Genomic DNA, 21,837 nt, shown 5'->3' with positions numbered 1-21,837 from the left:
TCTCTTGGAGTTCCTTGGGCTAGGCCTGACATCAATCTTGCCAATGTTTTTCTCCCTGAGTCTGGCCTTCATAATTCCATTCCATCACAACATCCTTCCTAATGTCTCCTAGTTTTACTAGTCTGTGATATACAGTATTTTTCACATAAAACTGCTTGTTCTGAACACAAATCTTTGCCTTCTTATTAATCTACCTAGATGTTTTCAATTAATGCAGACTTTTGTAGCAAGATTACAGTATATTCGATGAGAAGCTGGGTGGCCTAGCAATTTTTCCACTGGGATATAGAAATACAGTGTTGAAGTCATCAGCCAAGACAGCCTAACAACCAGGCAAGTTCTGTTGAGTTATCTCGAGTAAATATGCACCGGGCCATGGGATAAGCCAATTTATGACCATGTGTACTGGCTTCATGGTACATCCATGTGTACTGATGTATCGAAATTCATGCTCCTTCTCCAAATTCTACAGAGAAGCAATAGCTTAAGTGGTAGAGGGTACATTTTGCATGCAGAAAAGTTCTAAATTGAATCCATGATAGCTCTAGATAAAATTTAGAAAGAATGCCACATGAATTCTAGATAATTGTCCACCAGTCAGTGTTGACAAGTGCCTCTGCTTGTGAGTTGACTCGTGAAAACACAGCTGCTGCGGTTTTTTGGTAGCTTCTGAAAAGGCAGGCCCATCTTCCGGTTGGCCTTCCCTGAATCAACTGGCAGAGTCCTGAACACTTTTAAAACACATATATTAGAAATATATCTGCAGAGCAAGTAACCTTCAGTAGCTCAAAAGCTATCTTTCGGAGGACAATGCTGGATTTTTATCTTTTTCCATATTTTTTAACATTTGTCACAACCAAACCAAGCACACAACAAATAATCTATGTAACATTAAAAAAAACAGTGGGATATGTGAGATGACTCCTTTTGTACTAGAACAGCAAGGTATTGCTTCTGAAAACAAAAACAGTAGTGCACTTATCAAGAGTACAGCAGTGAATGTCCCTTTTCTTCAAATGAGAAAAATGATCTGTATGTCCGAGCCTCTGTGACCTTGTGTGGCTGGGAATTGGCAGCTTGACAATTATTTATTAGCATTACTGACAGATTGAAGCTGTGTTGAACATAGTTATTTTCATGATAGTTATATGTGGGATGCACTATTCTTCCTGTAGGACTTCCATAATAGCACTGCCCTTGCATAAGAAGGAACGATTGGCACCCTTGGTAGAGTTTTTCAGATTTGTCGAAAATTCTGGAGAAGAGGGTCTAAAAAGTAAGGAGAGTCCCATGCATTGCAAGAGAAATGGAGACATAGGCCAGGAGGGAGAACAGAATGGCATGTTCTAGAGCAGCGTTTCTTAAACTTTTTGCTCTCAGGGCCCACTTTTAAAAATTATGGAGGACCCCAAAAGAGCTTTTATTTGTATAATTTCATGGACCCCTGAGAGGGTCTTGGGGGATCCCCAGGAGTCCTAGGACTACACTTTAAGAAACGCTGTTCTAGAGTCATTGCTGGCTAAAACAATAAGCACAAGTAGAGGTCATGATAATGCAACTTTTTATTGTAGATCCTTAAAGGAAAGTAAATATGCTACCAACTTGTTTTCCATTCTGCTCATCTGCGAGGCATTGGGAGAAAAATAAACTTTTTTCCAGATTGCAAATATTTCTCTGTCTGATTGCCTAGAGGTGAACCTTGATTGCCTCAGGTAATCAGGCTGGTGGTTATTAACAGGCCTGATTTAAATGAATTCCCTTTTCCTTTGTATGTTAACTAAAAGATCGCCGGTATAATTCTTTCATTTGTGATATAAAATAAAGACAAAATATGCTGTGGCTCTTCAGTATAGATATTCATCATTATAATATTTTTGCCCACTACATAAGAGAGCTGTGTCTATAGTAAATGAGAGCCAAAAAAGTGCACGGCACTTTGAAAAACCTATTTGTTAACTTTTCTGATTTGTGTAAACTATGAAGATTACTGAAAAAAGAATTTCATTAGTTAGAGTTGGCAGGAGTGAGATTCCCGCTGTTAGCAGTTATTTTTGAACAAGGGATTTCTTTCATCCTACCTGTTCCTCCTCCTCAATCCTGTTGTTAAGTCAAAAGATTGCATTTGTGTCACCAGTCATTTTCAGAATAATATATATGATACAATTGAAAGAACACTAAGAACTTTATGACATTAGTACAAGGGTCACCAAAGTAGCATGGATAAGGATTTCTGTTCAATATTAGAAGTGTGTGAATTTGTACTCTTGCATTTTTAGGAGAAAGAGGTAGATTTGAAGGTGCAGCTAGTTTTTGCATATTGTTTTATGCCTGTTTGGTATGATTCTTTCCTGGATCTGCAGTTTAGTACCACTCTTACACAAATCATAGGAATAGGGACTTTCTTACATTAGCTACTTGCCTCAATATTATCATGCAGCCAGAAATACTTAATTATATGTCATATTTGGCCTATGGAACACTTCTTTTCTCTGCTTTTGGATGAATGCTTAGAAGATGAATCAAATCAGTTACCAAAATATGGAGAGAGAGTGTTGCCCTTTTTTTGCTCCAGGGTAGGCCTATTTCAAACCAAATGTGCACATTAAAGCCCAGACCAGTGTTTCTCAAAGCATGCTCCGAGGACTCCTAGGGGAGTCCTTTGTGGCTTTCATGGGTCTACAAAGGCAAAATTATTTGCCAGCCATGTTGAAAAATAATACAATACAGGTAGTCCTTGACTTATGACCACATTTGGGACCAGAACGTTCATCGCTAAGCAATGCAGTTAAGTGAGTTGTGCCCGATTTTACAACCTTTTTTGCTGCCGTCATTAAGCAAATCCAGCTTCCCCCATTAACTTTACTTGTTGGAAGCCCCCTGGAAAGGTGCAAATGGCGATCACGTGCCCCTGGGTCGCTGCAACTATTGTAAATGCATGCCAGTTGCCAAGCACTCGAATTTTGATCATGTGATCGCAGGGACGCTGCAACGGTCGTTAAACAAATGGTTGTAAGTCAAGGACTACCTGTATTAAAATCCCATCAAACAATTGTGAGAAGTGGTAGTGGCAGCAAATGTGTCAGATTTAATTTTTTATACTGTAAATATCAATAAATATAACCCATACAAACAAAAGCTCTTTTGGGGTCCTCCATAATTTTTAAAAGTGGGAAGGGGTCCTCAGAGAAAAAAGTTTAAGAAATACCGTCCTAGAGGAGCTATTAGTAAATAAAACTATTTCTGTTATAGGCAGCTCAAAGTTGATCAAAAATCAGATTCTCAGCCAAATAATGTACTGGAAGGTTTTATTTATCTGAATAATGAAAGATAAAACATAAGTTTCTCTTTTCATTCTTTATGGCATAAATATAGTGGAAGAACACTAACGTAATATCGACCCCCAAAGAAGAAAATGAGCATCATTTGTTCCTAATGGCAATGCAGTGTTTCTTAGGGTTAGCTCTTGCCTTAAAGATAGATAAACAGATAGAAAAACCTTCCCAACTAGTCCATTAGCTAGTCATTAATGGGTCATCAACTTTACGTTCACAAAAAATAAAACAGAATCATAGTTTTAATATACAATCACTTTTAAGTCTCCCTGCTTCCCAAATATTAACTGCGCAATTTTTATTTAGTGAAATTACATGTTTCTTTATTTCATATATATGTTAGGGGGAATAGAAGCACTGGTTTCTTTTTATTATTGTAGCTTAAAATTATCCATGGCTATAAATTTTTTTTTGATGTATATACTATACACGTTTTTGTTAGGTATTATTAATTCTGTCTGTTGCTTGTATTGAAAGTCAACTGGAACTCTCCTTGCTCACACAACTGAGAAATTTTATCTCCCCTGCTTTTTTTTTTTTTTTTTAAGAGTCAAACAAGCCTCAGATATTAGCTTGGAATTATATTTTAAAAGATATGCCTGAGTATATTTTTTAATTTTTCTTTGCTAATATTGTTTTTTAATTAATTAATTGGTTGAGGAATATCTTTGTACACATACATATACGCATAATTGGTTTTGTACATCTTTATTATTAAGCTTGCCTACTCTGCCTAATATTTCATAATATTGAACAATACAGTGTGGTAGTTTTTTGGGTGTGTGTGAATATAACCAGATGTTTAAATATTCTAGATATTTATGAATTGATTACAGCTGAAAATGATCTGATGATTGTAGTTTACTTTGAAGATATATGCCTCCCCCCACTCCACCCAAGGCAATTCGTTTTTATTTAGGAATTCCAAGTCCTGATGGTGACAAAAGTGAAAATATACTGAATAGGCATAAAGTAACAATACAAGAGAGCAGTGCATGAAGATTTATTTATTGTTTGGAGTACTTAGTTTTGTCTATGGCATATATTGCTAAAGAGTTGAAAAGATAAACACCTCAAGTGATGACCAGTTACTCTACTGATAAACAAAATGTGCATAAAATAGCAATATTTATAAATACAACTAGCTCAGAACTTCTACATGTTTTTAATTCATTTTGGATTGATTTGAGAGGGATTTATTAATTATATATGCTATATTTGTAGAGTTATTAAATGACATAAAACATTTCAGTTGATTGTGAAACAAATTTATGGTGTGCATTGGGCTTTATGCAGGACTATATTTGATGAGAAGAAACTATTAGAGTTTGCCAAACTTGGATGCTACTTAGAATATGATCTTTTTGGAACAGAATTTATTTCCTATCACATGAATCCTGATATTGACATGCCAAGTGACAATGAAAGAATTCTAAGGTATGTATTACAATGCCATAACGCTTTTAGACCGGAACATCTGTTGGTGATAGAAATGTCATTGGTATCCAGGTTTTAAAAAGGCCACAAGATTAGCCCACCTGCCACTTGCATCATCATGACATGTGTGCTTTTCATAAATTGCATTATAGGTTACTTGAAGTATCTTTTTTTAATTCATGAAAGACCATGGCCCATCTATATCTTTATCTCTTTCTAAACTGGAATGCTCAAGGATTTTGTTCACTCCCTGAGACCTCCTAAACAAGCATGTAGCTTGGGAGCATAACATACCTTTGCCATTTCATATTTATCCAAATCTGTGATACAGCTGTCCACTTTAAAACATATAAAATTTGTATTTTATTATAAATGTGTTTGCAGGAGAACACATTTATTACTCTTAAGATTTTTGTGCTTATTTTTTCACATATATACCCATGGTAAATTAATGCAAACACAGAACAGAACAGACTTACGAATGAGCACATACAAAATGGACCTGAATCAAAAATAATCTGATCAGTACAGTCCTTCTGCAATCATGGTTCAGAGACGGGAATTTGGGAGGCTTTCTCATGTGAAAGTTTCTTCTCTCCTTTTGTAGACACTCTTAATCATGGGGTAGAAAGGGATTATTCTTTCCAAGGACAGAAGACCACCACCCCCTTCCCAAAAATCTGGAAGGAAAACAACTATTGTGCGAAATCTAGCATTAATCCTTCCTACTAATACATGCTGCCCTTTATATCATTTATTTAGAAAATGGGTATGATTCATGTTGGTACTTCTAGTTTGACTTCTTAGTTATGTGTTAATGCTAGACAGTTTCCTTCTTAACTATAGTTCACAAACCTGCTCATCATCTGCTCATAATAGGAGCTCTAGTTAGTATCAGTCATAGTTAAGCCATAATTCTTGGGGGAAAAGGAAAAATGAGTGCCTGAGTAAATGGAATATGGAGTCTTGAACTCAAAACTCGAATTCCTACAAGAATATTATATTTGTATTAGATGCCATTGTAGAAAACTCTGTGTCTCCCTATCCAAAATATGGGACACCCACAGAGAACATTGGTATGCACATATTTACATACCCATCACACTGTTCCCCTCAGATTAAGCACCATTTTGCAAAGTGCGGGGGACAAAGTAAGTCGTAGTAAGGGAAAGAAAATAAAAATGAGATAAAAGAGAAGAGAGTCTAATTAAACATACTAATACCATATTTTTATGTACTTTAACAAAATAAATGCCAATGTGGAAGTTGTTGAACAAGCCGATTTCTTAGTTCTGGGACAATTTTAGAACCAGGTAGCTGGGTCATACAAAAAACTATCTCAGGTTGATACCATTTTGCTTAATTTTTTTTGGAAAGGAAGTTAAAATAGGTACAGATGGTATGGCCTCTGGTTCTGTTTCTTGTCAACCTGTCCTATAATTAACATGAAATCATTCCTACATCATCTGCTACTTGCTCTCTGATATCTGATAGAAAATACTCTTACAACAATTTTAAGTCATGAGAGTCAGTGTTGCAATTGCACTCTCAGCCACAGAAGCTCAGAATTATTTTGAGCCAATGATGGTCAGCCTAGCCTACTCCACAGGGTTATTGGAGAGAAAAATTGGAGGCAGGAGTGCTATATGTACCACTTTGTGCTCCTGAAAGAAAAGTGGGATATAAATCTAACAAATTGAATAAATGCATGATGCATCTAGATATTCTGGTATCAATCATCCTGCTGCAGTCAGTTATGAGAGCATTTTTAATCCATTCCCAGGCAGTCCTCAGAATGGTCCTGATTGAAAGTGCCAAAAGGACTATATAGGGAGACAAAATGGCTTTTATGTGCTCATTTATGCTAGAACTGTCCCTGAATGGCTTTCTGGGACTTCCGTTATTTGTTGCAGAAAACGCTGGTAGCTGCCCGACTCCTGTTATTTCAATATTGTTTCAGATGGCCTCATCATAGTCATGCAAATCAAATTGACCTATGTGTGTGTATAAAATTGGAGGGGGGGTATTTTTTCAAATGTAACTCCCATTCAGCTTTGCTAATTCAGAAGTGCAGGTGGGGAATAACAATCTATTTTGCGTGCAGATCATTTCAAGGTGTGTCTTGAGATAGTATAGATTTGTACAAGGACTCTTCTTTTACAAATGTCACTGAGGAACTGAGATGATAATTCTGTTATCATCTCTGTTATATGAAGAGAAACTTGTTTCTCCTTGATCATGATAATTAGAACCAGATTGCTTTAATTACTTTAGTTATCCAAGGATGTTCAACATAAGTCAACCTACTACCTTCTGCAATACTACATTAATATTTGTAATGTTTCATAGCTCACTTGTGATTTTAATGGTTGCATGGAGCTCAGTCTCATCCATCAGTAGGCAAGATGGCAACTCCTATTGCTTGAAGTCAAATAGTATGACTTCATTTATCTCACTGTGATCATGGGGTTTCTTCTAATGAGGAGCTGGCTATTCCAGAGCCATCCAATTATCTGAAGTTCAATGATTTCAGTGCAGAAAATTGGTCATGTTCCAGTTACTGAACCGTGTAAACATTCCAGTATTTATTTGTTTACATACTTTCATACTGCATTTGTAGAGGGAAAAAATCCCCAAGTGTAGTGGTTTAACAAAAGAAAAATACAAACCATTATTGAACTTTTTTTTGTTAACCCGACTCCTCAGCTGCACAGATAATAAAAGACCTTGACCTCTTATTCAAAAGTGTAAGAAGCAATATTTCTCATAATGGCTGTCATCGCATCTGTGGTGTTCAGTGTTGTATGGCTGTGTGGGATATCTGAGATGGAGTGCATTTAGATAAATTGTTCATGTGCTAGTCTCATGCACCAGGAAATTCAAAGGTGTGTTAATGCACAGTAAAAGTTGTATACCTGAAGCCCAAGCTTCTTGCTTAATAATCATAGAACTGAGATATGGCAGATTTTGTTTGTTTTGTTAAACTGTTTTGCCTTATGATTTAAGTTGTCCTGCCCATTAGACCAGTCCCTCTTCCCATTCAGCTATTGGCCTTCACTAGTATATGCCACTTTATCTAGATATTTTCAGCCAAACTGAATTTAATTTCCCTCACAGAAATGGCATTATTTGAAAAAAAATTCTGTTACTCTTGGGCCAGAAGAATACCTATAAATACTACATTAGCTAATAGTAACACTCGGGAAAGAAAAGCTTTGCGGGGATTTCCACTCTATAGCTGTTCACACATGATAACCCAGAATTCTTGAAAACTCTGGCTTAACCATGAACAAGCAGATGCTGGTGTTTTGTTCAGCTCATCTTGCTAGCAGGAATGCATGATTTGCTTACTCCTTTCTCTGAAGCAATATTTCTCCTTGCTTCTCTAAGAAGGAAGACTCATGAGCCAAGAATACATTTATTCCAGCTTGATAGCAAAGAAATAACTCAGAGTTCTCAGTTCATGTATAGTGCTAATTGAATCACAGAGTTGTCCAGTTTTTTCTGTCATCGTTGAAGTGAGAAGGGTTGCAGTGTGTATTACCAGAACAGTAGTAATTCATGATTAACCCAGAATTCACAAATCCTCTGTTTTGTATAAATGCAAGTCTCATTCCTTTTAAACATATGAAAATAGGTGGTTTCAGTAAAAATACTGTTGAAATCTGTTTCCAGAAATTATTTCTTTAGTAGCATAAATTATTATGAAGTATTTATTCAGAATTGTGTCCTTTTTTTTTTTTTTCCAGAGTTCGGATGTTGATTGAAGAAGGTTACGATGACAGAATTGTAATTGCTCATGACATACACACAAAACATAGATTAAAGAAATATGGTGGCCATGGCTATTCTCATATTCTTGAAAATATTGTCCCAAAAATGCTCACAAGAGGAATATCTCAAAATAAAATCAATAAGCTATTGCTAGAAAATCCCAAACAGTGGCTAACTTTTAAATAAGAAAATGTAAGTATGGCTGTGATCATGTTTGCTTCAGTGAAAGTGAAAAATTGAAATAGAAATTCTTTTTGGGTTGGGAAAATGAAATTGTACTTTTGGGGTACAGTACAAGAAAATAACATTTTTCATGTCTGAGCCCCGACTTTTTGATTGTGTGGTGGCAACTAAAACAGCTGCAGAATGTGTATCTTTTTTCAAAAAAATATGTTTAACATCACATCTATAAAAGGAAAATGGAGGATATCAGATGAATGAATCAAAATATTTTTAAATGGCTTTGTATGGAATTAATTGGGTGTAAAACATCCCTTTGAATTAATCAGGATGAGAGGCTTCAATCATGCACTGGCCACAGCTGAATATAAGCGCCATTGTTTTGTGTGTGGTCTGTGACAGAGATACCGATTTTCTCCAAAAAAAAAATTGTTTAAAAATGACATCCTAACATGAAATGCATTGTATTTTAAGTATGTCCAGCAATAAAGCCTTACTTGCCTGATTTCATACTGCCTGTGTGTATCTAGTTATAGGCTCAAATGAGCAAACCACATATATAAAAAATTCCAGACGTGTAGTGGGACTTTCCTTTTCCAAAGTACTATAGCAACACTCTGCCTTGCATTTGAAGGTGCAGTTGAAACTTTGGCTTTCCTGAAAAGTAGCCCCTCTGCATAGATCTATCTACTTCTTTGAAACTATTCTTCGGTTGCTTGAAACGTGCATTTTGACAATTTGGAGAAAATCTCCCAAAGTTTTGCTGTCAGTAAGTGTAAACTGCGTATCTTCTCCAACAAATGGAGTTATGAGATCCATAGCAGAATGTCAGAAGCATTTTCATAAAAAAAAAAAAAAGTTCTAGGTATGCTTAAGGTAAATGGAAATAAAAATAATCTATCAGCTTACAAACTGGTGGCATCAAGAGAATTTAGATAGGATCATCAAAGGTAGGCATATTTTAAGATACATTGATATGCTATGAGATATTTTTAATGCAACACAGAGTGGATAATGACAGAATTTATTAGCTCCTTTTAGAAAGTAGACTTTGCCAAGAAAACTGCAGGGACTTGTCCAGGCAGTCACCAGAAGTCAAGACTGATTTGAAGGGAGGGAGGGAGGGAGGGAGGTTTATTTTGTTTGTTTTGGGAACCTATAAACCTAATTTTCAAGCTGAAGTTAGGAGAAGCTATTAATGAGATTAATCTAGGTTACTCCTCTGTATTATATATATATGGGATTGCAATGTAAATGTATGTTTATGAACAGAAAGTGAATTCAACTTCTGAAAATAGATATAGATAGGATTGGATTGTAAATAAGTAAATTCCATTTCACTGATGATGTTCTCAACGTGTTGATCCTAAATACATTAACTGGACAGATTTTTAATTGATTTTGGCAGAAAGTACTTTCCTGTGTTTAAGAATGGATGTAAGAAGAATATCAGGAATCTCAAGGTGCACTTTCACGGTACAAATAAAGATCCTCGAGCCAGTTTGGTTTAGTGGATAAAGGCACTAGGCTAGAAACTGGGAGACTGTGAGTTCTAATCCCGCCTTAGGTTCAAAGCCAGCTGGGTGACCTTGGGCCAGTCCTCTCTCAGCCCTAGGAAGGAGGCAAGGACAAACCACTTCTGAAACCTTGCCATGAAAACAGCAGGGACTTGTTACCAGGAGTCAAAATGGATTCAAAGGCACACACATAATTTAAAAACAGATGTATAGTAGCTATTTGTTCAGTTGTAGCAGCACCTGGCCAGGCTTGTCTGGGCCTGGAAGGTAAGTAGGGTCAGATCTCTTTAGCACTCGGATGGGAGACCACAAAGGAATTCCAGGGCTGCTGGAAAAAAAATCTGGGAAGAAGGTAAGACTGCCATGCTCTTGCTAAGAAAATTGCATGGATGGAGGAGTCAATCTCGGAGTATCAATTTTTAACTTTTTCAGTTATTTCAAATCAGATTCTCTATAAAATCATTAAATATATGGAGAAAACATTTATGGAGGTATAACTGAAACAGTTCCATTGGGCCTCTTGATCTCACAAAAATAGGCTTAAACGTACCATATTTGAAAATCTCTTTATACATATTTTACACAATCCTATTATTTCACATTCTCTGAACACCTCTTTGCATTGGACTAATAATGAGACAGACCACATTTACAAGTTTAGCACCTTAAAATATGCACTCCTGTACATGAATACTCAGAAGTAAGTCCTACTGGAATCACTCGGGTTAATTTGTGGTTAAGTTGGTAAACATATTCAAGTCTAGAAGTCTCATAACTGGTTTAGGACCTAATTATAGGCAATGAGTTTTTTAATATATAAAATCTTAGCATTTACATTAAACAAAACAGAAAATAACTAGAAACGTACAAGATTATTTGCTGGAGGCTATTCATTTTTAGGTGAATTTACTCTATTAAAATTAATTTATTTTTTAATATTAATGTAGATTGGGATCAAGAAAGAAACAGTAAAAATTATGTAATGAATTCAGGCCTGGATATTCCAGCATTCAGATGTGGATTCTAATATACCTTAGATATATAGCTCTGAACTTTAATTCCACAATTGTGAAACTAAGCTAATAGTGTCTCCTCTACAGGATTATTACAGAAATAATAATTGACACGTGTTCTGGTCACAGTCCTAAATGTACTTGATAGCATATCTGATCATGGAGATTATATGGCATATTCTTTTGATGCAATAAACAACAAAACACTACATCTTACATATATAGTGGATTAGCGTATGAAGTGGTTTACTTCTGAGTAGATATGCATAGGATTGTGCTGTAAGCACCCACCCACCCAAAGTTTATACAGCTAACTGTAGGAAAGATGCTTCCTGAAGTGTTAAGCTGTGCAGAATTAGCCTGTGCGAATTAGATAAGAAAGCCTATCTAATCAGTTCTACCTATAACTATCTACATTATGTCACTGCTCCACCACTGGGGTGAAGTTTGCATACAGCTGTAATTGTAAATTGAATGCAACAAATGGCACGCCAGATGAAATATGTGGAAAAGAGCAAGCTTAAAAACGTCGAAGGATGCTACTGAATTCTTTAGTAATTGGCAAAAAGGTAGAGCCAGAAGAACTGAAACCTTTTTCCACTGTGGTAAATATGAAGCTGCCCCACAAAGATGATTCAACCGTTGACTCATACCGAACTGCTGCTCCCGAGTATCCACACCATGAGTTCTATCCCTTCTCTCCACCCCTCCATAAAAGTCAAGGGTCGCCATTCAATTATGTGGGAAAACTTGCTGTTTGGAGCCACTGTAACAGCAAGGGCAAAACATGCGCGTGACGCTGCACGATGCCGATGACCTTCCCCATAGAGGGACTAAAAGGCATACATTTAAGTAATTTCTTAAAAAGAGTAAACACCAAATTATATTCTTAATAAACATTAGAAGCAGTACCTCCAGCACTCCTAGTCCCAGAATACAGGGTTTTGTTTTGTTTTTTTAATTTCACATTTTATTTTCACGGAACGCAATTGTGTCATTATTTCCTGTCTCTTGCTGAAGCTTAACATACAGAGTCAGAGCACTGCGTGTCATTCAGAGTGCATGTGGCCCTCTGGCTTGTACAAATGCCCACACTCATATTCATGGATTGTTCTTCCTCTGTTACACTAAATGGGACAATCCTCCTGGTTCTAGAGGGGGTCCCATGCCTGTAAATAATTACTGGGCTGAAGCAATAACAGAAAGTGAGATAATTGTGCTGTAGTCGTATTCTCATCTAAGTACAATAACATTAGAGCTAAGCCTTGAAGGAGGTCGGTTTTCTATTTCTAGGTAGCAAAGGAATGGAAAGATTAGGCAAATATATCCTTTGGAGGGAATAGCAGAATTTCTGTTACATCTTCCTTTTATTGAAAAACCATTCTTCACCATATACTGGGAATTGGCTCCACACTCATCACAGTTAGCAGATAAGTCACAAGCATCAAAGCTGATGGATCGAGAAAAGCAGCATGAAATCATAGCACACCAAGGGTATTATATATGCTGAAGAAGTAATTCAGTGCCTTTTTTTTTCTTTCTCTCTATAAAAATTGTGATTTATATAGGACTTCATTCACATGAACATTAACAACAAGGACTATTTTGCTTTGGCGATAGTGGACCACACATCTGTTACACTTGCTCTATTTTTTTAAACACATCTTTCTCTGGGTTGTACAGATGTGAGTCAGGTAGCATTTGGCCTCACTACTGAAGTGTCTACGAGCAGTATCCTCTGCGATTTCTTGATTCTTTCATTTTTGCCACGAGAATCCATCATTTAGAAGGTCATTTAGTTTGTGTTTTAGTATCAGTCAGCATAAATTATAAATCCAGAAAATGTGCTGTATTTGTTGTTGTTTCCTCCATGTGCTTTTCCGCCATCTAATTTTATATAGACTTCATCTCCTGGTTCCAAATGTAGGACTACGCTGTTGCTGGCGTAATCGTAGTTTTGATCTGCATCTTGTGCAATGGCACTAGCTCGCACCTAAATAAAATACAGAAAAAAGACTGTTCACAATTTTAGTACTTGTCAACACTCAGGAATGAAACTACGTTCCGTTACAAGTTCCAACTTGCGCTTATATTTTTGCGGGGTTTTTTCCCTTTACCACTGCAATCAACATTTCACAGAAAAGCCAGTTCTAGCTGTAGTAACACTGAACTCCCTTCAAACCAGCAATTTAACATATTCCTTGTTTAGGTTTCACATTCATATACTAGCTTCTTAGAAGTTTGTGTTAGTCTACCTGGAGGTTACTCCATTTACTTCCATATGACATGCTGAGAAACAGTGAGTTGTGATGATGAGTTGGGTTCAGAATATTACTCCACATCATTAATGACCTACTTCAGTGAACTGCCACCCTAGACCTCCTTTCCCAATCTGGCATTCTTTAAATATATTTGGACTTGCAAACTCACACCTCTACAAGTTTCACTGGAATTTTCCTGGAACTACAAAATGATTAAGAGCCAGTTTGGTGTTGTGGTTAAGGCATCAGGCTAGAAACCAGGAGACCATGAGTTCTAGGCACAAAGCCAGCTGGGTGACCTTGGGCCAACCACTTTCTCTCAGCCCTAGGAAGGAGGCCATGGCAAACCACTTCTGAAAAACCTTGTCAAGAAAACTGCAGGGACTTGTCCAGGCAGTCTCTGAGAAATGGACATGACTGAATGGATAAAAACAAAACAAAACCAAAATGATGTGTGATAAATGGCTTTTGAAACTGGGAAAAGTTTCAAAAATAGCTTCTGATATGATATGGGGAACATAACAATGCAATAAGAAAAGACAAAAAAAACCCCAAATATTTCACTAGGCTAGTGTAATCCCACTGTTGAGCCTAAACTGATTTTCTTCACCAGGTGAAACTAGAGGTGTATCACTCTGACATTGTATATGATTCCTATCAATTCGGGATCAGAATCAGGCCTTAGTGATAAGAGAAAGGATATGAGGTGATTATAGAAGTATGAAGGCAATCAGCATGTAATCCCTTGACGCTCTTAGATCTGAGTCAATAAACTTTTCACCCTCTTCAAGAAAAAAGATCAAATTGAAACACAGTATGAAAATGCAATGTTATCAGTGTTGAAATCACAACGTAACTATCACTATACTCATTAATATTTAACACTAATTTTAAAAGACTTTCATAGAATTAATATACGGAATAAATATGACATGGTCTTGAGATCCTAGTCATATACAGTTCTTTAAGGCATCAGGTGTGAGATTTGTTTTAAAATGTAAGCTATACTGAATCAACTATAATTGACAAATGGGCTATTTGAAAACTGCCAGTGCTCCTGATATGAGTTCAGCATGTAATCAAACAAGAATCTCATCAGATCATTTATATGCATTTTGGAACCACAGGTAAAACATCTAACCTCTTATCTGTCCATGATGTACACTATTGCAATGAATCTTTGTAACTTTTTCCCATTCTAGCACAGATCTGTGATTTAATGGCTTTGAGTGCCTGAACTAAGTAATAATGCAAGACTTGGCATACGATCTTCTGGATTTTTAAAATAGTTTTGGAACAGGAAGAAGTACAATAAGTCAAAAAATGTCCACGCATGCCTTTCAAAACGTATAAATGATAGGTTTCCAAATTAAATTTTCATATGTGGCCCCATATTAGTACAGAAATGTTAACAATGGATAAGACTTTCCACCATGCTAGATCTCACAGGGGATTAGAAAGCTTAGAAACCACAGCAGCGGGAAAAAACCTCTTCCCCTGCATTATATAGCAAGCTTCAAGAAGGCTTATAAGATTTGTAATTACTTTGAAAATGTTCCAGTTTAAGCTGCCACACTGTACAGTAATAGCCCAAGCATTGGGATTCATTGCTTCAGAAATATTTTACTATTTATTGAAGTGATCTATCTTGACCACTCTTCAAGCAATAAATTTCAAATAGGATATTTCCTCAGAACGAGGAAGCTGAGAGTAGCTGAGGGAGTAGCTAAGGCCCTTAGAGTATCAGTGTCTGAAATATCCATCCTTTGGAATTGGGCTGTTCTGAGATAATTCCAAATAACAAAGAGAAAGATATATTTTAGTGTATATGAACGATTATTGCAGCATGAGGTAAAATGATTAATGTCTGTCTTTCATTAGGTTTGACTATTTAAATTATATTCAAATTCCATGTGTGCTTCATTTAAATAGTATTTGTTGAAATTACATAACACTTGATAGTACAGCTGATAATATTGGTGCTTCTACCATGTGACATAAACTCTACCTTTAGCATTAAATGCTGTAGACTTTGTACATTATGAACGTGTATCGAGAAAATGGACAGATACCACAGAAATGCATATTACTTACACTACCAAAGAATAGAAACTGTAGTGGGCAAACTCAAAAAAGAGTTTGCACAATGTGGTAGTTTTGTATTTAGCTACTGGGCCTTGCATCTGCATTAACCTGAATCCCATACTCAGTGTACTACCTTTATAGCTCTCTCTCTCTCTCTCTCTCTCTCTCTTTTGTTGTGGGTAGACAGTGTAATCTCTTTTTAAAGTCTATAAGGACAGCCTCAGAAGAATATTCTGTACTGCTATCCATGATAAAGGTGTCTCCAAATTAAAACAATGTGGTGTACATTACGTAAGTTTCATGACTGCTCACCTCATTGGGCTATAAAGGTATACAGGGACAGTCAAACTGCAAACAAACCAATTATGTTGTAGTCTCAGCAGTTCTATATTTATGCTAACTATTAAGGAAAGCAATGAGCTACACGGGAATCCTTTAGATATTCAATATGTTTCTCTTAAATGTTTTTCCCCCTCACAAGCCACATTGCCGTGCTGAATCTATAACCCTCTGCTCTCTTTTTAAAAGACAATTTGTCCACCCTACCAATAATTTGTATGGAAAATTCAGTTCTCACAGTTCATTAGCTATCAATGCTGTAAGATCAAATCATTGCCCTCAGAACATCAAAGCATTACAGCCACTCACCAATATAAAAAATTGGCTTGCTTATGCCTGCATAAATATGAAGTGAGTTCAGTACTGACACGATCAATATTTGCCTGTTGGTATAGTGACTGAATTAATTTATAAATGTCTGGAGCTATGTACTAAGTCTATCTTCAAGCTAATCTAACATTTGTTATCATAAAACATGCCATGTACTAGGTTTTGTTCGACTTTTATTTCAATCAAATTTGAAGAGAAAAAAGTTTCCTTGTAATCAGATTTAAGTGTGAGACATGTACATTAACTGCTCTAATTGTTTACCAGTATAAATACAGTATTTATCACTGGGACATTGGTTTATTTGATTAATTACTACTTATGGTTCCATAATTTTATTTTTCAAGTACTAGTGAGAAACCATAAACACAAGGTTAAGAGCCATGTATGATTAATTTATCATCCCCTGATTATCCCATCTGCAATACTGCATTCAACCCAAAGTTGAAATGACTAAAAAGTTCTCTTCTGGTTACAGCACCCTGGTATTCTGCAGAAAAATTTCAGTAATTTCAGATTTCATTATTCTTCTTTTCAGGAAAAGGAAACTTTCCAATTCTCGTATTTTGGCTTTTGCAAGATATTGGTCAAAATACAGGAAAGCCATGCTCTTTGTTCTATCTGCAGTTTTAGCACAAATGTATAAATAAAAAGCAAATATTAAATATTTCTAGTTTCTGTAAATCTAGAAGCAGTAATGAGCAAGCCCTCAAGAGAAAAAAGTAGAAATTTATATTTTCAGTACAGCAACTGACACAGTTTGCACACACAGTGCTTATCTGTAAATGTAAAACTCTGAAGTACTTCCTGACATGGATTGTGAAGTTAACATATTTAGCAGATATAGACAAGTCTTACAAGTTAGTATACTGTCATCAGATTATAATTTTATTTCCATTTTAATGGAATTATTTGTGCATTCACCTTGCATGCTTTATTTTTACTCATAAACCACTGAACCTTTGTGGGAACAATCCTATCTAGGCATGAGTACTAATTTTTTCTTACCCATACAATGATCAATCTTGCTTATACAGACATTAATGAATACAAACAATTAGCATATAGACGACATCTATACAGTTGTATGCATTCATTATTGTCCAAGCAAGCAAGATATGTAGAGACAGAACTATTTTAGAATAATTAAAATTTATGATTGCTAGGATGTTCCATTTTCTAAGCTTTAATATCAGGAAAGAGAAGTTCTGCTTTGACTGTTTGCCAGAAACTTTGGGGGAAAGCAGGACAGTTATGCTGCTTCTTTAAAAAGTAAAGTCACAAGAAGGGAGCAACACAACCTGCCTTCTGAGAAAACTTTACCCTGAGGCCAACAGATAGATTCAATAAATCAAACAGAGTTGGTTCATTAAAAACAACCGGGCCTAAGTTAATTACACCTTAACACTGATTTCACTGCATCCATTCCAAGCCTTGTATAGCTAAATAGTTATAGTTAGAATTAAACTCACAGAAGCTAATTCTGAATGCACTTATTTGTAATCCCAATAGGAACTACTGCTCAATGAGCACGCACAGGTATTGCAGTATGGGATCTTAACGTGCTGGCTTAATTTCGTGCTTATAAAACCGGGAATAGTTCGCCCATCTTTCCAAGCTCCTCCAGAATTCCCTTTCCTAATTTTCCCCCCTCTACCATTTCTTTCCCACTTGCTCGGCCACTCCTTTAGACTAGATCTCCGCAAAAGAGCGCTGAAGCTGGGGCGCCGGCGGAACATCCCCCGCTCGCTTCCCACCCTCGCCCTTTGCTCTCCTAAGGAAGCGCCCGCAGATTTACTGGAGATCCCTTCGAAACCGCTCGACTTTTAGCGGAGTGAGCCCCACCAGAAGCGGGGCTTCGAAGGAGAGGGGCTTGCATGGTTGGGCAGCCGACTCAAAAAGTCTGCTCCTCCCCGGTAAATGAGTACCGGGTTAAACGCCCCCGGGAACATTTGGGGCTCATATGCTGAAAGGTTTCGAGTCCAGGCTCCCTCTTCCCAGTCCAGGAGGCCCTTCGCCAAAGCTCGCGCCCTCCTCCTCCTCCTCTCCTCGCCAGACGCGGCTGAAAGAAGCCGCCCACCCCGAAAAGGGCGGCCTTTTGCGCCCCACCGCTCAGCCTAAGCCTCCTTTGAGGCGCCGGGGCTGCCAGCCCAGCTTCGGTAGCGCCCTGGGGAGCCGCGGGGAAAAGGCGGCCCCTCGGTCAGCCAAAGCGGTCTTCAGTCGGATGCCAACGCTCTTAAGGAAGAGGAGGAGGGCGCTCCCGAAGAGGCCCAGTTGAACCAGGGGCGCCTGGCTTCCTTCTCCCCTCACAGCTGCCTCTGAAGCAACTTCTCCGAGGCGCTTTTTCCTGAGTGCGCTGACACTTCTGAAGGTCACAGCCCCCGCGCCTAGACTTTTACGGATTTTCTCCTTTATTTCTCCCTTCCTTCCTATGAAAGGGGGGGGGGTCGCCCACTTGCCCGCTCAGCCTTTCCCGCGGGTACTGGAGGGTCGTCTCCTCTCCAGTGGCCCGCTCCTTCCTGCACCCATCTGGGGACTCCTGTCCGCGCTCCAGCAAATGCCACGGCCGCCTTACCCCAACCTCACCTGAACGCTTGGCACGCTACTTGTCCTCCCCCCGCCCCACCCCGCAGTCCCTAAATCTCTTGAGATTGATTGCCCATTCCCGCCTCCCCATCTCCCCGTGCGCAGTTTAAGCCCTTGGCCCAGGATCGTCACACTGCCTTCGCCGCCCCCCCCCCCCCGGCCAGGGGTCCAAGAGCCTGCTGGCCTCTTCCACCAGAAAAAGGCGGGTGCTGAAAGAGTGAGGACCCGCTGCCTTTGGCAGTTCTCGGCCCACTTGCTGGGGGGCGTAATGCCAGGTGACTCACCGAAGAACGCGGAGTTCCCCAACCGATGCCCTCCGGATGCCTTGGGCTATATCCCCCGTAACTCCTAGCGTGGGCAACGGGCACCCTGCTTTGGGAACGGGTGTGTGTGTGTGTGTGTGAGAGAGAGAGAGAGAGAGCGAGAGAGAGAGAGAGAGAGAGAGAGATGGTTGCCTACCACTTCCGCGCTTGGAGATCTCGAAGCCAGCTGGAAGGGACTAGGTTGGGGGAAGCTCAAGTCGTCTCAAGTAGGCAGCAAACTTTCCCCCGTTGTTCAAACACATCCAGTGAAGCCCGATTAAAGTCCTCGATTTATCCCCGTGTACACGACCATTACCGATAGTCTGCGCAGTGTTCGCACAAACCGTTAACTCCCGGTTACCCAAATAAGGGTATACTGAACTAACCCATTCCTCTTGCTTCGCACAACACTGATTTTTTTAAAATTGTGTATGTGGGGGGGGGGGCGCTTTTCCAAAGAAAAAGGATACATCCCGGTGTCCAAGATAACCAGCACTCAACAATCAAGAAGCCTCAAGCATTCACTGCCTTCAAAGGCTACCTTGTTGATAGACTCTGCTGTTCTGAACCGAGCAATCAAAAGCAACAGCAGATACAATCGAGGCAGGCAAGGTTTTTTCCCGCCTTGGTCCCCGTTGAATGAACGTAAATTAACATTTTCACTGAGCCACTGCCTAGGCCTGCCCTGATCGTCTTACTCGGGGTGTGCACCTGGGTTGGATCGAGGGCGCACCGTCTCCCCAGTTGCACCTCGCCAGCCTGAACTCCCACCAAGATGCTGCCTTCTAGCGTGCCCGCAGCGCCCAGGCGGCGCTCCTCTCTTCAGTTTCCTCACAGCCCAGAGCCCTGTTAGCAATGCCAGGGTCTCTCCCAGGACCTTCTCTTCAAGGGTTCAGACTCATCTCCTTAAAGGTGCGCAAAAATCCCCAAAGGCTGCAGCGTTCCGGTTCCTGAAGGGAGGAACGTACTTTCGCTCCTAGTGGATCTTCAACTTTCTAAGCTATTTTTATAGCCCCGGGGGATCTGCCAACACTTACCGGTCGTACTCAGTGTCCCTTTCCCCTTATTTATTTCTTTTTTTTCTGCCCGCTTTCTCTTTCACTCGGCGCTCTCCCTGTGCCAAACTTTTTCTGGACCGAGGCTGCTGCTGGCGAGGCGAAAATTCAACCAGGGCAGCTCTGCCCCGCGCGCGCATGCGGCAGCAGCTGAATTTTTGCCTCTCCGGGAAGAGCCACCCGAGGACGTACAGCCGCCCCCTCCGCCTGGGCTGCCCCCGCGCCCCCGGGCCTTTCCCGGGCCCCACCTGGTTATTCTTGCAGAGGTCAGCCCACATGCTGGTGCCGTCGCCGCCCCGCATGAGCACGTGGTAGGTGAAGAAGTAGATGCCCGGGATGGAGCAGGTGAACTTGCCCGTCGTCGGATCGTAATGGTTCCCCAGGTTGGTGACGACGTCGTCGAACTTCAGGACCTCGTAGCCCTCGTGCTGGCGCTTGAGGCCCGCGTAGAAGGCGATCTTGGGCACGGTGCTGTAGGTGGCGGCGCTGATCGCCCCGGCCGCGTTCAGGCCCGGCGCCCCCGGCGGGCCGGGTAGACCCTGACGCCCGGGCTCGCCTTTCTCGCCCGGCGGGCCCACAGGCCCCGGCGGGCCGGGTTCCCCCGGGGGCCCCCGCGGCCCGGCTTTGCCCGGCCGTCCGGCCTCGCCCTTGGGGCCTTGGATGAAGGTGGGCAGCGACTGCATGAGGCCGCGATCGGGCGTGGCCACCGTGCTGGGCGCCTTGGTGCCGCCGTAGGGGTCGCAGACCATGCGGCAGGTGCCCAACATTTCGTAGTGCGCCGAGGTGCCCGCCGAACTCACCAGCACCGGGATGAGGATGACCAGCAGCAGCACCATGACCACCCCCAGCGCGCCGGCCGCGATCAGCCGGCGCCTGCTGCCCACCAGGCGGCTCAGCGCAGGGCGATCCTCCTGCCTGCTTTTGGACAAAATCTTGATGGTGGGTCGGGAACCTCTTCCAGCCGAAATCACCGCGGGGTAGCCTCCCCGCGTTCGTGGGGCCTTCTCGCCCTCTTCCTCCCGGCGGCGGGGAGGGGCACGCGGGCAGGTCTCCTTCGCCAGGTCCCGAGACCCCGGGAGCCTCGCTCCGCGCCGCTCTCGTGGATGGCTCGGCTGCCCGTCTGGGGCACCTGTGGCTGCCGCTGCTGTTCCGCTGAGAGGAGTCGCTCACACTTTTATGCTGCAGCTGGCGATCGACTTTTTTTTCCGTCCGTGCCAGCTCGAATCAACTTCCCTTCTGCTCCTCGCGGTCGCCTCTTTTGCGGTCTTCTCGCGGGTCCCCCCTTCCCTCCCTTTCCTTCCTTCCTTCCTTCTTTTTTTTTCTTTCCTCTTTCATTCATCCATTCATTCATTCATTCCTACTCTTCTGCAGCGACACCAAATCTCCGAGGGCAGCGGGGGAGAGCGCGGGGGCGCCTGGGAGATTCCTGCTCGCCACTCGCGCGGGGAGAGGGAATGAGACGAGGTTCCTGGCCAGCCCTGGCTGGCTCCTTCGCCGCTGCTGCCGGAGGGTCCCCAGCCGCGAAGCCCGCTCGCCGGAACGGAGCACAGGCGCTGAGCGCACGTAGCCCGCTGGCGCGACAGGAGGAGGCTGCTGAAGGCGCGGGGGTAATTTATAAGCACCCAAAGG

General features: G+C 40.7%; 2 protein-coding genes across 3 annotated transcripts in view; one reads left to right on the top strand and one right to left on the bottom strand.

Moving 5' to 3' along the window:
• PTER (phosphotriesterase related) overlaps nucleotides 1-9,233 on the top strand; it is a 34,422-nt gene extending 25,189 nt beyond the window's left edge. For both annotated transcript variants that reach the window (XM_025166277.2, XM_007427573.4), the window contains exons 4-5: nucleotides 4,629-4,769; nucleotides 8,519-9,233. In XM_025166277.2, the coding sequence (XP_025022045.1) occupies nucleotides 4,629-4,769; nucleotides 8,519-8,729 (352 nt within the window). In that variant the 3' untranslated portion in view covers nucleotides 8,730-9,233. The remainder of the gene's footprint in view (nucleotides 1-4,628; nucleotides 4,770-8,518) is intronic.
• A 2,534-nt stretch (nucleotides 9,234-11,767) lies between these two features.
• Nucleotides 11,768-21,065, bottom strand: C1QL3 (complement C1q like 3). The gene is made up of 2 exons (XM_007427575.3): nucleotides 20,457-21,065; nucleotides 11,768-13,246 (listed from the first exon to the last, which is right to left on the bottom strand). The coding sequence occupies exons 1-2, from the start codon at nucleotides 21,042-21,044 to the stop codon at nucleotides 13,067-13,069; spliced, it is 768 nt and encodes a 255-aa protein (XP_007427637.2). The 5' UTR covers nucleotides 21,045-21,065; the 3' UTR covers nucleotides 11,768-13,066.
• Nucleotides 21,066-21,837: the final 772 nt, after the last annotated feature.

This window comes from Python bivittatus, unplaced genomic scaffold, assembly GCF_059951505.1.
Source record: "Python bivittatus isolate LINGU-HERP-01145 unplaced genomic scaffold, Pbiv_v1 ctg000610_np1212, whole genome shotgun sequence".
NCBI classification, from domain to species: domain Eukaryota; kingdom Metazoa; phylum Chordata; class Lepidosauria; order Squamata; family Pythonidae; genus Python; species Python bivittatus.
The sequence above is the reverse complement of the archived record's forward strand: the minus strand, read 5'-3'. Positions and strand labels throughout refer to the sequence as shown.